The 13,848-nt window shown below is 38.3% G+C and overlaps 1 protein-coding gene across 1 annotated transcript in view; it reads left to right on the top strand.

Moving 5' to 3' along the window:
- LOC124777336 overlaps positions 1-13,848 on the top strand; it is a 798,431-nt gene that overhangs the window by 614,131 nt on the left and 170,452 nt on the right. Inside the window, exons 11-12 of the mRNA XM_047252702.1 lie at positions 6,240-6,379; positions 12,890-13,016. Of these exons, the coding sequence (XP_047108658.1) occupies positions 6,240-6,379; positions 12,890-13,016 (267 nt within the window). The remainder of the gene's footprint in view (positions 1-6,239; positions 6,380-12,889; positions 13,017-13,848) is intronic.

Here is a 13,848-nt window from a genome sequence, read left to right as displayed (position 1 = left end):
TTTTTATTAGTGGTTTTAGTTTCATACAAATCTACACCACTAACTTCTTCAACAGATCTGCCTTTGAAATAAACCAGTTGCCAATGGTGGTTTTGACTTTCTTGTGAGCTTCAATCTGTTATCTAGCAAGCCATTGTTTTAAGTGAAAGATGGGGTAATAATCACTGGGTGTGAGGTTTGGACTGTAGGATGGTTGAAAAGTTTCCAGTGGAAATAGTGAGTTCTATCTTTTGCACTGGAGCTGTCTTTGGCCGTGTGTTATCAGGAAGGAGGATTACACTGACCACTGTTTTATGCGCTGTCAGTATCTCTGTTTGATGAATATTTCACAATATGAATCACCTACAGTTGTTGATTTGTGAACCACAAAATCAACCAAAAGAAAGCTCGTCGAAATATATGCTTTGCAACTGGCAGTAACAATGATTTTTTAGACTTTTGTTGTTTAGTTTCAGCCACTGTCAAATGACTACTTTACAAAAACAATGACTTCTGAGCTGCCAACATTTGAATATAAGCATACAGACTGTACATGTTGAAAATCCCTTGTGTGTAGATATGGAACAGTAGCCATTCTGCTTTGACTGAAGTAAACAGATTGCTTTTGCTGACAATTGTTTTGTGTCTGTATTGGTATAGGATACTCATGTCTTACTTGACATAACAATGAGGGAAAACAAATAATTTACATCTTGTTGAATTTTGTTTTGTGGTTTTTAGTTCAGAGACTGGTTTGATACAGCTCTCCATGCTATTCTATCGTATGCAAGCTTCTACATCCTTCTGAATCTGCTCAGTGTATTCATGTCTTGGTCTCCCTCTATGATTTTTACCCTCCACACTGCCCTCCAATACTAAATTGGTGATCCCATAATGCCTCAGAACGTGTCCTGTCAACTGATCCCTTCTTCTAGTCAAGTTGTGCCACAAATTTCTCTTCTCCCCAATTCTGTTCAGTACCTCCTCATTAGTTACATGATATACCATCTTATCTTCAGCATTCTTCTGTAGCACCACATTTCTCTTCTTTAGAAACGCTTTCCTTGCCATTGGCAGTCTACATTTTATATCCTCTCCACTTTGGCCATCATCAGTTATTTTGCTCCCAAAATAGCAAAACTCCTTTACTACTTTAAGTGTCTCATTTCCTAATATAATTCCCTCAGCATCACCCGACTTAATTCGACTACATTCCATTGTCCTCGTTTTGCTTTTGTTGATGTTCATCTTATATCCTCCTTTCAAGACACTGTCGATTCTGTTCAACTGCTCTTCCAAGTCCTTTGCTGTGTCTGACAGAATTACAATGTCAACGGCGAACCTCAAAGTTTTTATTTCTTCTCCATGGATTTTAATACCTACTCCGAATTTTTCTTTTGTTTCCTTTACTGCTTGCTCAATATACAGATTGAATAACATCGGGGAGAGGCTACAACCCTGTCTCACTCCCTTCCCAACCACTGCTTCCCTTTCAATGTCCCTTGACTCTTATAACTGCCATCTGCTTTCTGTACAAATTGTAAATAGCCTTTCGCTCCCTGTATTTTACCCCTGCCACCTTCAGAATTTGGAAGAGAGTATTCCAGTCAACACTGTCAAAAGCTTTCTCTAAGTCTCCAAATGCTAGAAACATAGATTTGCCTTTACTTAATCTATCTTCTAAGATAATTCGTAGGGTCCGTATTGCCCCACATGTTCCAACATTTCTACGGAATCGAAACTGATCTTCTCCGAGGTCGGCTTCTACCAGTTTTTCCGCTCTTCTGTAAGGAATTCGTGTTATTATTTTGGAGCCGTGACTTATTAAACTGATAGTTCGGTAATTTTCACACCTGACAACACCTGCTTTCCTTGGAATTGGTCTTGCTATATTCTTCTTGAAGTCTGAGGGTATGTCGCCTGTCTCATACATCTTGCTCACCAGATGGTAGAGTTTTGTCAGGACTGGCTCTCCCAAGGCTGTCAGTAGTTCTAATGGAATGTTGTCTACTCCCGGGGCCTTGTTTCGATGTGCGTCTTTCAGTGCTCTGTCAAATTGTTCACGCAGTATCATACCTCCCATTTCATCTTCATCTACATCTTCTTCCATTTCCATAGTATTGCCCTTAAGTACGTCACCTTTATATAGACACTCTATATACTTCCACCTTTCTGCTTTCTCTTCTTTGCTTAGTAATGGTTTTCCATTTGAGCTCTTGATATTCATACAAGTGCTTCTCTTTCCTCAAAAGGTTTCTCTACTTTTCCTGTAGGCAGTATCTCTCTTAACCCTAGTGATATATCCCTCTACATCCTTACGTTTCTCCTCTAGCCATGCCTGCTTAGCCATTTTGCACTTCCTGTCGATCTCATTTTTGAGATGTTTGTATTCCTTTTTGACTGCTTCATTTACTGTATTTTTATATTTTCTCCTTTCATCAATTATGTTCAATATCTCTTTTGTTACCCAATGATGTGTACCATCCCTCATCTTTTTACCTACTTGATTCTGTGCTGCCTTCACTATTTCAACTCTCAAATCTACCCATTCTTCTTCTACTGTATTTCTTTCCACCATTCTCGTCAATTGTTCCCTAATGCTCTGCCTGAAATCGCTGCAACCTCTGGTTCTTTCTGTTTATCCAGGTCCCATCTCCTTAATGTCCCACCTTTTTTCAGTTCCTTCAGTTTTAATCTACAGTTCATAACCAATAGATTGTGGTCAGAGTCCACATCTGCCCCTGGCAATGTCTTACAAATTAAAACCTGGTTCCTAAACCTCTCTCTTACCATTATATAATTTATCTGAAACCTTCCAGTGTGTCTATGCCTCTTCCACGTGTATAACCTTGTTTCATTGCTCTTAAACCAAGTGTTAGCTATGATTAAGATATGCTCTGTGCAAAATTCTTCCAGGCAGCTTCCCCTTTCATTCCTTACCTTCAGTCAATATTCACCTGCTACTTTTCCTTCTCTTCCCTTTCCTGCAATTGTGTTAGAGTCCCCCATGACTACTAAATTTTCATCTCTCTTCACTATCTGAATTATATCTTTTGTCTCATCATACATTTCTTCAATGCCTTCATCATCTGCGGAGCTAGTTGGCATATAAACTTGTACTACTGTGGTAGGCGTGGTCTTCGTGTCTTTCTTGGCTACAGTAATGCGTTCACTGTGCTGTTTGTAGTAGCTTACCTGCATTCCTATTTTCTATTCATTATTAAACCAACTTCGGTATTACCCTTATTTGATTTCGTAGTTAGACTGACCAGAAGTCTTGTTCCTCCTGCCACTGAACTTCACTGATTCCCACTATATCTAACTTTAACCTATCCATTTTAACCTTTTTAAATTTTCCAACCTACTTGCCCGATTAAGGGATCCAACATTCCTCGCTCTAATCCATAGACCGCCAGTTTTGTTTCTCCTGATAACAATGCCCTCCTGAGTAGTCCCCACCTGGGGATCCAAATGGGGTACTATTTTACCTCTGGAATATTTTGTCCAAGAGGATGTCATCAGCATTTAACCATTCAGCAAAGCTGCATGCTCTTGGGAAAAATTATGGCTGTAGTTGGTTAGTGTTACAAGGCCAGATCAGTCAATCATCCAGACTGTTGCCACTGCAACTACTGAAGAGCCTGCTGCCCCTCTTCAGGAACCACACGTTTGTCTGGCCTCTCAACAGATCCCCCTCCGTTGTGGTTGCACCTACGGTACGGCTATCTGTATCGCTGAGGCACGCAAGCCTCCCCACCAACGGCAAGGTCCATGGTTCATGGGGGTGGGGGATCTTGTTGGTAATGGCTCAGAAATCACAGATTTGTGTTGGTTGATAAGCATGTTTTGAACTCACCTTGCACACAGTTTGCAGTATTTAAACTTAACCATAAGAGTCGTGTAAATAGTGATGGGTCCAATATGAGGAAATTAATCAGCCGTATCACCAATTGGCCACTGACAATGAAATTATATTTTTTGGTCAACTTGTTGCACACTTTCATCAGTATGGATACTGGGCCTGTACATCAGGTCTTTACTGTGCACATTTACATGGCTACTTTTGAAATCTGGACACCATTGATTAAGTTTTATTCACTCATTATTGTAGACTTACAAACTAGGCACAACTTGTGATGAATTTGAATAACTGTATAGCTTTTGACTTACGAAAATCACTTCACAAACATGCTTTGCAACTGGCAGTAGCAACAATTCTTCAAACTTTTGTTGTTTGCTTTCTCCCATGTCAAATCACTATTTTATGAAAACAATGACATCCTTATGTTTTATACAACCAGTAGATAGCACTGCATTCATCCAATTGTGTTCTAAGCTGACAACATTGTGGAAACCGTTTTATGTACATTTACAGTTTTTTACTCAACACTGCATAATAACATTAATAATCTGATAAATGTATTTTACATAGATGTATACAACTTCCCAGTGTGCGGTGGCTGATGACTTTAATCGTGGTGGCTCGGTACCTTATGCACTGCTTGACTTTTCTTTCAGCTGGACTCGAGTAGCTCATGTAATCAGTAAATTATGTGGGAAGGGAAGAAGAATCAGAGGTGTCAGATGGTGGTTAGCTTGGATTGCTGGAGTTTTATAGAGAGAGATTTCATAATCAAGATGGAGTACCAATATCGAGGATTAAAAGTGTGATGGGATATATTGTATTTGAGGATTTCTTTGCAAAATCCCACTGAAATACAAATAATAGACAAAGCTGCATGAAGCCTTTTAACATCCTACAAATTTCTAAAATCTTCTGTTTCAAACAATGAAAACTCAAAGTTGTAATATCAACAATATAAAGAATAGAGAGATTGCTACTAACTGTAAAGATGACATGCTTAGTTGCTGACAGGTTCCAGGAAAAGAAACATACACGTTAGTTTGCAGCCAGCCTTCTGCAGGAAAGGAAACACACACACACATTCATTCACACAAGCAAGCACGCGTCACACACACACACATGACCAGAATGTATTCTGGCTGCTGGAGATGGTGGTCATGTGTGTATGAAGTATGCTTCCTTGTGTGAATGAATGCATGTGTTTCCTCTTTGAAGAAGGCTTTGGCTGAAAGCCAATGTATTAGTGTATAGTTAAGATTTATTATCACATAGCAATGAAAATGTATTTTATGCGTTTATTCACAACTTAAGACAGCACACAGGAAAAATACAAGAACAGACTGTTTCTTAAAGTTGTAAATTTATATATTTTTTCCTTTAATGGCACTACCATATCTTGATGAGTGAAGGGGAACTGCACTGAAACTGCTAAGCTTGAGAAAACTTTTATTAATTGTCCATAGTAAACTGTGTATGAAAAATGAAAAAATAGTCTAAAAAATCAATTTTGTAACTACAAGAACAAACCTGGACTATTATACCATTGATTTTCCTTCATTTTTGAACTGAAGTAACCAGTCTCACATGGGGAAACTTTGATAAAAAAAAAAAAAAGATGTATATATTTCCCCCCATTGCCATATTTGGGTCACGTCACTTATATATACCCTGACAACTTTGAGAAGTACAAGCTAGAAGAGACTATAGTGTTTAGGCTTACACATTTAGAAGCTTCTTGTAAAAGTACAAACAGCCAATCAGTTACACTAATAGTAAATTGGTGAGGAAATACCATATGACAGCAACCACGTTGTCCATGTTTAATTTATTATGGAGGTGAAAGTTCATATTTGTCTGATGCCTTTTGGCTATATTTTAACATACCTCTGCCACGACATGTAGTCTGATTGTTTATACTTTCTTCTGAAGAAGTCGTTTTTATAAATGTTGAAACCATGGTAAAGGGGTTTTAATAAACCTTCCAATTTGCAGCTGATTGACTGTTTGCTATTTTCACAAGAAGATTTCATTCTGTGGTTGCTGCTCCAGTCATGTACAAAATTTTAACATTTAGAAGGTACCGGTTGCTTGTATTCTTATTTTTTTTTTCCCTCACAGAAATGATGCATTTGTGTACTAGCGGACCTACACCTTCAACTGTGGTTAGTTTGACCTCTCTTGTGGTATGAAACGTAATACTCAGAAGGCATAAATTGTGAGGTATAATGTGCCAAAAACACATACAGCACAGCTGACTTGTCATGTGTGTTTCTAGAATGCATTGCATCCGTTCTGGGATATCTGTTATCACAAAGTTTATATTGAAAATTACAAGAAAAATAAATGGTTGGGGAATGGGGATTTACAAAGGTGCTTTCTCATTTGTTTTTTTCAGGAAGTGAATGCAGCTGTCATGAGAGAGTATTTGCAGAGGGTTTACTCGAGCATCCTGACTCACTCCGGTCTGCAAGCCCTGGGGGAGGGCATTCCCCAGCTGCTGGTCCAGCAAGCTCAGTCAGTTGTTCTGATGCACAGGTTTGTCAAAAGAATCAATCAAACAGTGTTACTGAGTAATGGGTTTTTGCAAAAAGAGAATATTTGCAAGGCTATTTTTAGAATAATGGGAAGTAAACACAAAAGACCTTACTTTATTAATAATTTCTGGAAGAACAACGTGTCTGCCTGACTTCTTTCTTTCTCTGTTGACTGGAGATGCAGGAACCAGATATGTTTAATTTAATTTATTTTCAATTCTCTTACACCCATTACATCATTCTTCATTGTACCATTTTCTCTTCTGTATCTCATTGACTATCTCTTATATAACTTCCTCATTTCTTTTCTTTATCCTGGTTTTCCTAAACTCTCACTCAAGATTTATCGCTTCTACTTACCTCTCTATCTCGTATTCCTATTACACGGTTTCTTTCTTTGGTCCATTAATGTTCTTTGAACAACTACTTGCTTATTGTCTCTTAATAATCAACTATTTTTGGTATTACTAAACTAGGAGAGAGGAAGTTAGATCAAAATCCTTATTTATTTATTTATTATTTTCTGGAGACATACCCTCTTGTGCTTCTAAAGCAGGTTATACTGCACACTGAATATTATCTGCATTTTGTTGTTGTTGTGGTGGTCTTTAGTCAAGAGACTGGTTTGATGCAGCTCCCCACACTACTCTATCCTGTGCAAGTTCTTCATCTCTGAGTAACTACTGCTACATACATCCTTCCGAATCTGCTTAATATATTCATCTCTTGGTCTCCGTCTACAATTTTTACCCTCCACAGTTCCCTCCAGTACTAAATTGATGATCCCTTGATGCCTCAGAATGTGTCCTACCAACCGATCCCTTCTTCTAGTCAGGTTGTTCCACAAATTCCTCTTCTCCCCAATTCTGTTCAATACCTCTTCATTAATTACATGATCTACCCACCTAATCTTCAGCATCCTTCTGTGGCTTCACATTTCAAAAGCTTCTATTCTCTTCTTGTCTAAACTATTTATCGTCCATGTTTCACTTCCATACATGGCTACACTCCATACAAATACTTTCAGAAAAGACTTCCTGACACTAAAATGTATACTCGATGTTAACAAATTTCTCTTCTTCAGAAATGCTTTCCTTGCCTTTCTCTGCATAGTAGTACTGTATTTTAACTCTTACCTCTAATAATGCAGAAATATTTTATATGTTTCATATACATCTCCCCCTCTGTCTGTGTCTATTATTGAGACCTTCTCATCCTTTTGTTTTCAACGTTCTCCATTTCATCCCCTCTCCTTTGCAAGAAGGAACTAATAGTTATGAAAACTTGGATAATATTGTCCTTTTTACTTCTATGTGTGTATCAGCTGTATTAAATGTTCCACCCGCACAAGATAAAAACTGACCAACAATTCTGACTCACCTTTTTAAGTTTTCTCAATATAATTTTACATTTACACAATTAACATCTAATACTGTAGTTATAATTGTTGGCTCAGTGAACTACTTGGGAAAACCTCAAGTCATCACAATTCTTTCCTGATTAATGTATTGTTCTACTGCTAGTTACTAATGTATTTATATTAAACTAAATTATGATTACTTATGGTACGACAAAGCAAAAAGTGTCTGAACCCACAGTTTTTCTACATTCTTTGTTAAAATATTTCCGGGCATTTGTTTGTGGTCACTCTTGCTTGCACACCACATCACATCATGACACATTACTCAGGGGAAAGTGTTGTAGCTTTTGGTACTCCTCTCAGACTTTCACTTCTAGGCAGCCCTGTAATAGAATTTAATTTATTTTTTTATTCTGTTTGTAAATGGTGGCATTCACTTCTTATGTACAGCAGCCTTTTTTCTGAAATTACAAAGATTACTTTGGAAAATTAAGGTTCTTCTAAATGTCAAAACATGTCCCAAGATATAAATCACTCAAGTACCTACAGACAAGTACTCTGTCGAAATTTAAAAGTGTTGCAATCAAGAAAATCATGTCAGTAATGTCTTTATCAATTATCTGCTACATTATTACATTGCTACATACCAACAATCAGTAAGTGAAATCATATTAAATAGAAATATTACCAAACCCCCCCCCCCCCCCCCCCATGAACCATGGACCTTGCTGTTGATGGGTAGGCTTGCGTGTCTCAATGATACAGATAGCCGTACTGTAGGTGCTACCACAACGAAGGGGTATCTGTTGAGAGGCCAGACAAATGTGTGGTTCCTGAAGACGGGCAGCAACCTTTTCAGTAGTTGCAGGGGCAACAGTCTGGATGATTGACTTAACTGGCCTTGTAACACTTACCAAAACGGCCTTACTGTGCTGGTACTGCGAACGGCTGAAAGCTAGGGGAAACCACAGCCGTAATTTTTCCCGAGGGCATGCAGCTTTACTGTATGGTTAAATGACGATGGCGTCCTCTTGGGTAAAATATTCCGGAGGTAAAATAGTACCCCATTCGGATCTCCGGGGCGGGGGGCAGGGGAAGGGGGGGGGGGCAGAGATGACGTTGTTATCAGGAGAAAGAAAACGCGTTCTACGGATCGGAGCGTGGGATGTCAGATCCTTTTATCAGGCAGGTAGGTTAGAAAATTTAAAAAGGGAAATGGATAGGTTAAAGTTAGATATAGTGGGAATTAGTGAAGTTTGGTGGCAGGAGGAACAATACTTTTGGCCAGGTGAATACAAGGTTATAAATACAAAATCAAATAGAGGTAATGCAGGAGTAGGTTTAATAATGAATAAAAAAATAGGAATGCGGGTAAGCTTCTACAAAAAGCATAGCGAATGCATTATTGTGGCCAAGATAGCAACGAAGTCCATGCCAACCACAGTAGTACAAGTTTATATGCCGACTAGCTCCGCGGATGACGAAGAGATTGATGAAATGTATGATGAGGTAAAAGAAATTATTCAGATAGTGAAGGGAGACGAAAATTTAATAGTCATGGGTGACTGGAATTCGATAGCAGGAAAAGGAAGTGAAGGAAACGTGGAGCTCGGAAGGAAACACAGTTCTAAGCAAAGAAGGGAAAGCAGAAAGGTGGAAGTAATATATAGAGGGTCTATACAAGGGCAATGTACTTGAGGACAGTATTACGGAAATGGAAGACGATGTAGATGAAGATAAAATGGGAGATATGATACTGCATGAAGAGTTTGACGGAACACTGAAAGATCTAAGTTGAAAGAAGGCCCCGGGAGTAGACAACATTCCATTAAAACTACTGATAGCCTTGGGAGAGCCAGCCCCGACAAAACTCTACCATCTGATGAGCAAGATGTATCAGACAGGAGAAATACTCTCAGACTTCAAGAAGAATATAATAATTCCAATCCCAAAGAAAGCAGTTGTTGACAGATGTGAAAATTACCGGACTATCAGTTTAATAAATCACAGCAGCAAAATACTAACACGAATCCTTTACATACGAATGGAAAAACTGGTAGAAGCCGACCTCGGGGAAGATCAATTTGGATTCCGTAGAAATGTGGGAACACGTGAGGCAATACTGACCCTACGACTAATCTTAGAAAATAGATTAAGGAAAGGCAAACCTACGTTTCTAGCATTTGTAGACTTAGAGAAAGCTTTTCACAATGTTATCTGCAATACTCTCTTTCAAATTCTGGAGGTGGCAGGGGTAAAATAAAGGGAGCGAAAAGCTATTTACAATTTGTACAGAAACCAGATGGCAGTTATAAGAGTCGAGGGACATGAAAGGGGAGCAGTGGTTGGGAAGGGAGTGAGACAGGGTTGTCACCTATCCCTGCTGTTATTCAATGTGTATATTGAGCAAGCAGTAAAGGAAACAAAAGAAAAATTCGGAGTAGGTATTAAAATCCATGGAGAAGAAATAAAAAGTTTGAGGTTCGCCGTTGACATTGTAATTCTGTGAGACACAGCAAAGGACTTGGAAGAGCAGTTGAACAGAATTGACAGTGTCTTGAAAGGAGGATATAAGATGAACATCAACAAAAGCAAAACGAGGACAATGGAATGTAGTCGAATTAAGTCGGGTGATGCTGAGGGAATTAGATTAGGAAATGAGACACTTAAAGTAGTAAATGAGTTTTGCTATTTGTTGAGCAAAATAACTGAGGATGGTTGGAGTAGAGAGGATATAAAATGTAGACTGGCAATGGCAAGGAAAGTGTTTCTGAAGAAGAGAAATTTGTTAACATCAAGTATAGATTTACGGGTCAGAAAGTCTTTTCTGAAACTATTTGTATGGAGTGTAGCCATGTATGGAAGTGAAACATGGACAATAAATAGTTTAGACAAAAAGAGAATAGAAGCTTTCAAAATGTGGTGCTACAGAAGGATGCTGAAGATCAAATGGGTAGATCACATAACTAATGAGGAGGTATTGAATAGAATTGGGGAGAAGATACATTTTTGGCACAACTTGGCTAGATGGATGGATCGGTTGGTAGGACATATTCTGAGGCATCAAGTGATCACCAATTTAGTATTAGAGGGCAGCGCGGAGGGTAAAAATTGTAGAGGGAGACCAAGAGATGAATACACTAAACAGATACAGAAGGATGTAGGTTGCAGTAGGTACTGGGAGATGAAGAAGCTTGCACAGGATAGAGTAACATGGAGAGCCGCATCAAACCAGTCTCTGGACTGAAGACCACAACAACAACAACAACATTACCAAATATCAGATACAAGTTAGATATACTTTGAAATAGAAGCTACTGGAAATCAAAACAGATTTCCACTTTCAAGACACATAAAATTGTTAGAATGTTAAAGAAACTCAGTTGATTTGCAATTATCACATGGTCCATGGTAAAAGACCTTCTACTGTTTCAGGGCAATAAACAATGAAATGATAAGTAATGTAAAGAAAACAACCACTATGAAATTCTATGTAAACAAAAAACCAGATTACAATAACCTGGAAAAAATAATGAACTCATACAGTGTGTGGAAAGCACAACATTTCTTGGAATGCATGTTGACTGTCAATTAAAGTGGGAAGAGCATGTAAAAATAATTAGTAGCAGAATCCCTATATAAGATCTGCATTCACACATCAGTGTGCAATATTTCATGTATTGGATCTTCTGTTATTAGCTACAGCATAATTTTCTGGGGAGTTAATAGGAAAAGATATTCAAGCTATGTTCAGACTGCTGAAAGGTATAATGGCCAAGAGTGGCCTCTAGCTGTCCCTAGCTGTCAATTTTTCAGTGTTTTGAGTGATGAAATTCATACAATCTAAGTATAATGTTATTGGATAGATAAAAAATCTAGCACCAAATTGTGGCATGAGAACACACATATGAAGGTATCAAAGTTTGCAAGTTTTTGGAGCCAGTGACGGAAGGGTTGAAAGGGAAGCGAGAGGGGTAAAGGAAAAGGGCTGGTGAGGTTTAGAAAAAGAAATATAGTTTGGGAAAGTTACCCAGAACCCCAGGTCAGGGGAGACTTACCAGATGGGATGGGAAGGAAAGACTGCACTGGAAGAGATCTGAAATCCTGAGAGCTTAAAGATGGAAGATAGGGTAATATGCAAGACACTGCCAAAATATCATGCATGAGTTAGTGACAGCAAAAGCTGAGTGCATTGTATGTGATAGAGGTGGGAGGAGATGGTGAAAAATAGGCAGGTCATAAAATGAAAGATGTAGAAAACTGAAAGGTAGTGAAGAAGGGAATAGTTACTCTACCCCTTTTCCTAAACCTCACCAGTCCTGTTCCTTCACCCATTTTCCTTCTCTTTCAATCCTTCTGCCAAAAGCTTGCAAACTTAAATATCTTTATATGTGTGTTCTCCTGCCACTGCTTGGTGAGTAGATTTTCCACAATTCTGCTAACAATATATTTTCAAAAACTGATTATTTTTGTAGATATAATGTGTATATTGTGTTATGGATTAATAAAGAAAATCAATCAATCAAACAGTCAGTCAATCAGCTAAAGGTACAAGATAGTGTTCGAGTGACGGAGAATGGCTTAATTTCCCCACGTTGTATAAACAGATCTAAAACTATATAGCGCTGTACTCACCATAAAATTCTTATGACAGTCTCTCGTGTGCCTTCCTTGGAGCAACAACTGAGAAACATTGTGTGTTCCAAGACACACCATCCTGTAGGTACAATACTTTTCCTTATACACCTTCACTGTTGACAGTAGTGATGTTTATTGACACCTCATATACTTCTTGCCTCTAATTCATCCACTCTCTTCTAATAACATCTCTCATGCCTGTTTTTATGTCATTTTTGTCAACATGTACTGTGAACTTGTATAGTTCATTCTGAGACAGGTTGTTCATTACAAGGGATCAACTCCTTGTCTGACCACTTAGATCCAGCTTCTCCATAGTTCCCCTGAATCAGTCAAGGTGAGTATTAGGGCGGTTCCTATGATACGGACACAGCCAGTGATTTCCAGTTTCATTTTATGTTCTATTTGCTTAGTAACATAAAAAAATTATATGGCTAGTTCGATTAAAATTATGAACTTTCGTATTATAAAAAATTGCTAACCTGCAAATAATTCTTTGGTTACATATTTCAGGGCAGTGGAGAATGTTCAGCAGAAGTTAGCAAAAACAAAAGAATCTCTTCGGCATCGAATAGAAACTATGTATCCAGTGATGTCACGTATTCAGCCTTGGATGAGAGAAAAGCTACGGAATGCAGAGGTTTGTAGTACTGCATTCTTTCTCATGTAATATATCTTCTGTAACTAATTTTTTTTGTGCAGGGTAAGGGAAATATAATTGTTACAGCAAAAGTGTTGCCTGATTTTCTCTTTTGGAGTTTCATGTAAATGTTTATTGTTATGTTATCAGTTGTAGTCATGCCCTGGGTTGTAGTATGTTACACACCTCACGATACAGACAAAACTAGATGTTGGCTGCCATTTTTCATTGTACAAAATTAATTTAATGTCCTTCAGAATTCCATTTCTGACAAGCTCAAGTGCTCGCAATGTTCTCCCGACTTGATGTTCCCAATTTGTGCACAATATTTTGACGTGTCAGCTATTGTCAGTCTCGCACCATTATTTATAGCCGAGTTCAGTTCCCAATACCTGACATATACCATTTAAACTGAAACCTGCTTTCCATTTTATTAGGTTTCCTGATTTCAGTAGATTTCTAAATTATGCTGCCACAAAAATTCGGAATGTGCACCCGATAGTTTAAATGAGGCTCAAGATATGACATCGGATGTATTAAGGACTTGCAGGCTATTGCATTCGCCAGAGCTGAAAAATACCAAGAAGATTTGCAGTTCATGGAATATCAGTGCAGACCCTAAAAAACAAATGAATACGGTATCTCGGTGAGGAGGAAATTGAACTCTGCTGTAAATAGCGAAGTGAGACTGACAGTAGTTCACAGCATGATCAGAGTTGGGCAGTGAGTACACATAACAGCTAAATTTGAAGCACCTGAAGAAGACTACTGGATCAGTCATCTAAACACTGTGAGTAAAATTGAAATGATAACACGGTAGGAAACTAGAAAG

The sequence above is a fragment of the Schistocerca piceifrons genome, chromosome 2 (genome assembly GCF_021461385.2).
Source record: "Schistocerca piceifrons isolate TAMUIC-IGC-003096 chromosome 2, iqSchPice1.1, whole genome shotgun sequence".
Lineage (NCBI taxonomy): Eukaryota > Metazoa > Arthropoda > Insecta > Orthoptera > Acrididae > Schistocerca > Schistocerca piceifrons.
Note: the sequence above shows the minus strand (reverse complement) of the source record. Positions and strands in the feature narration are given on the sequence as shown.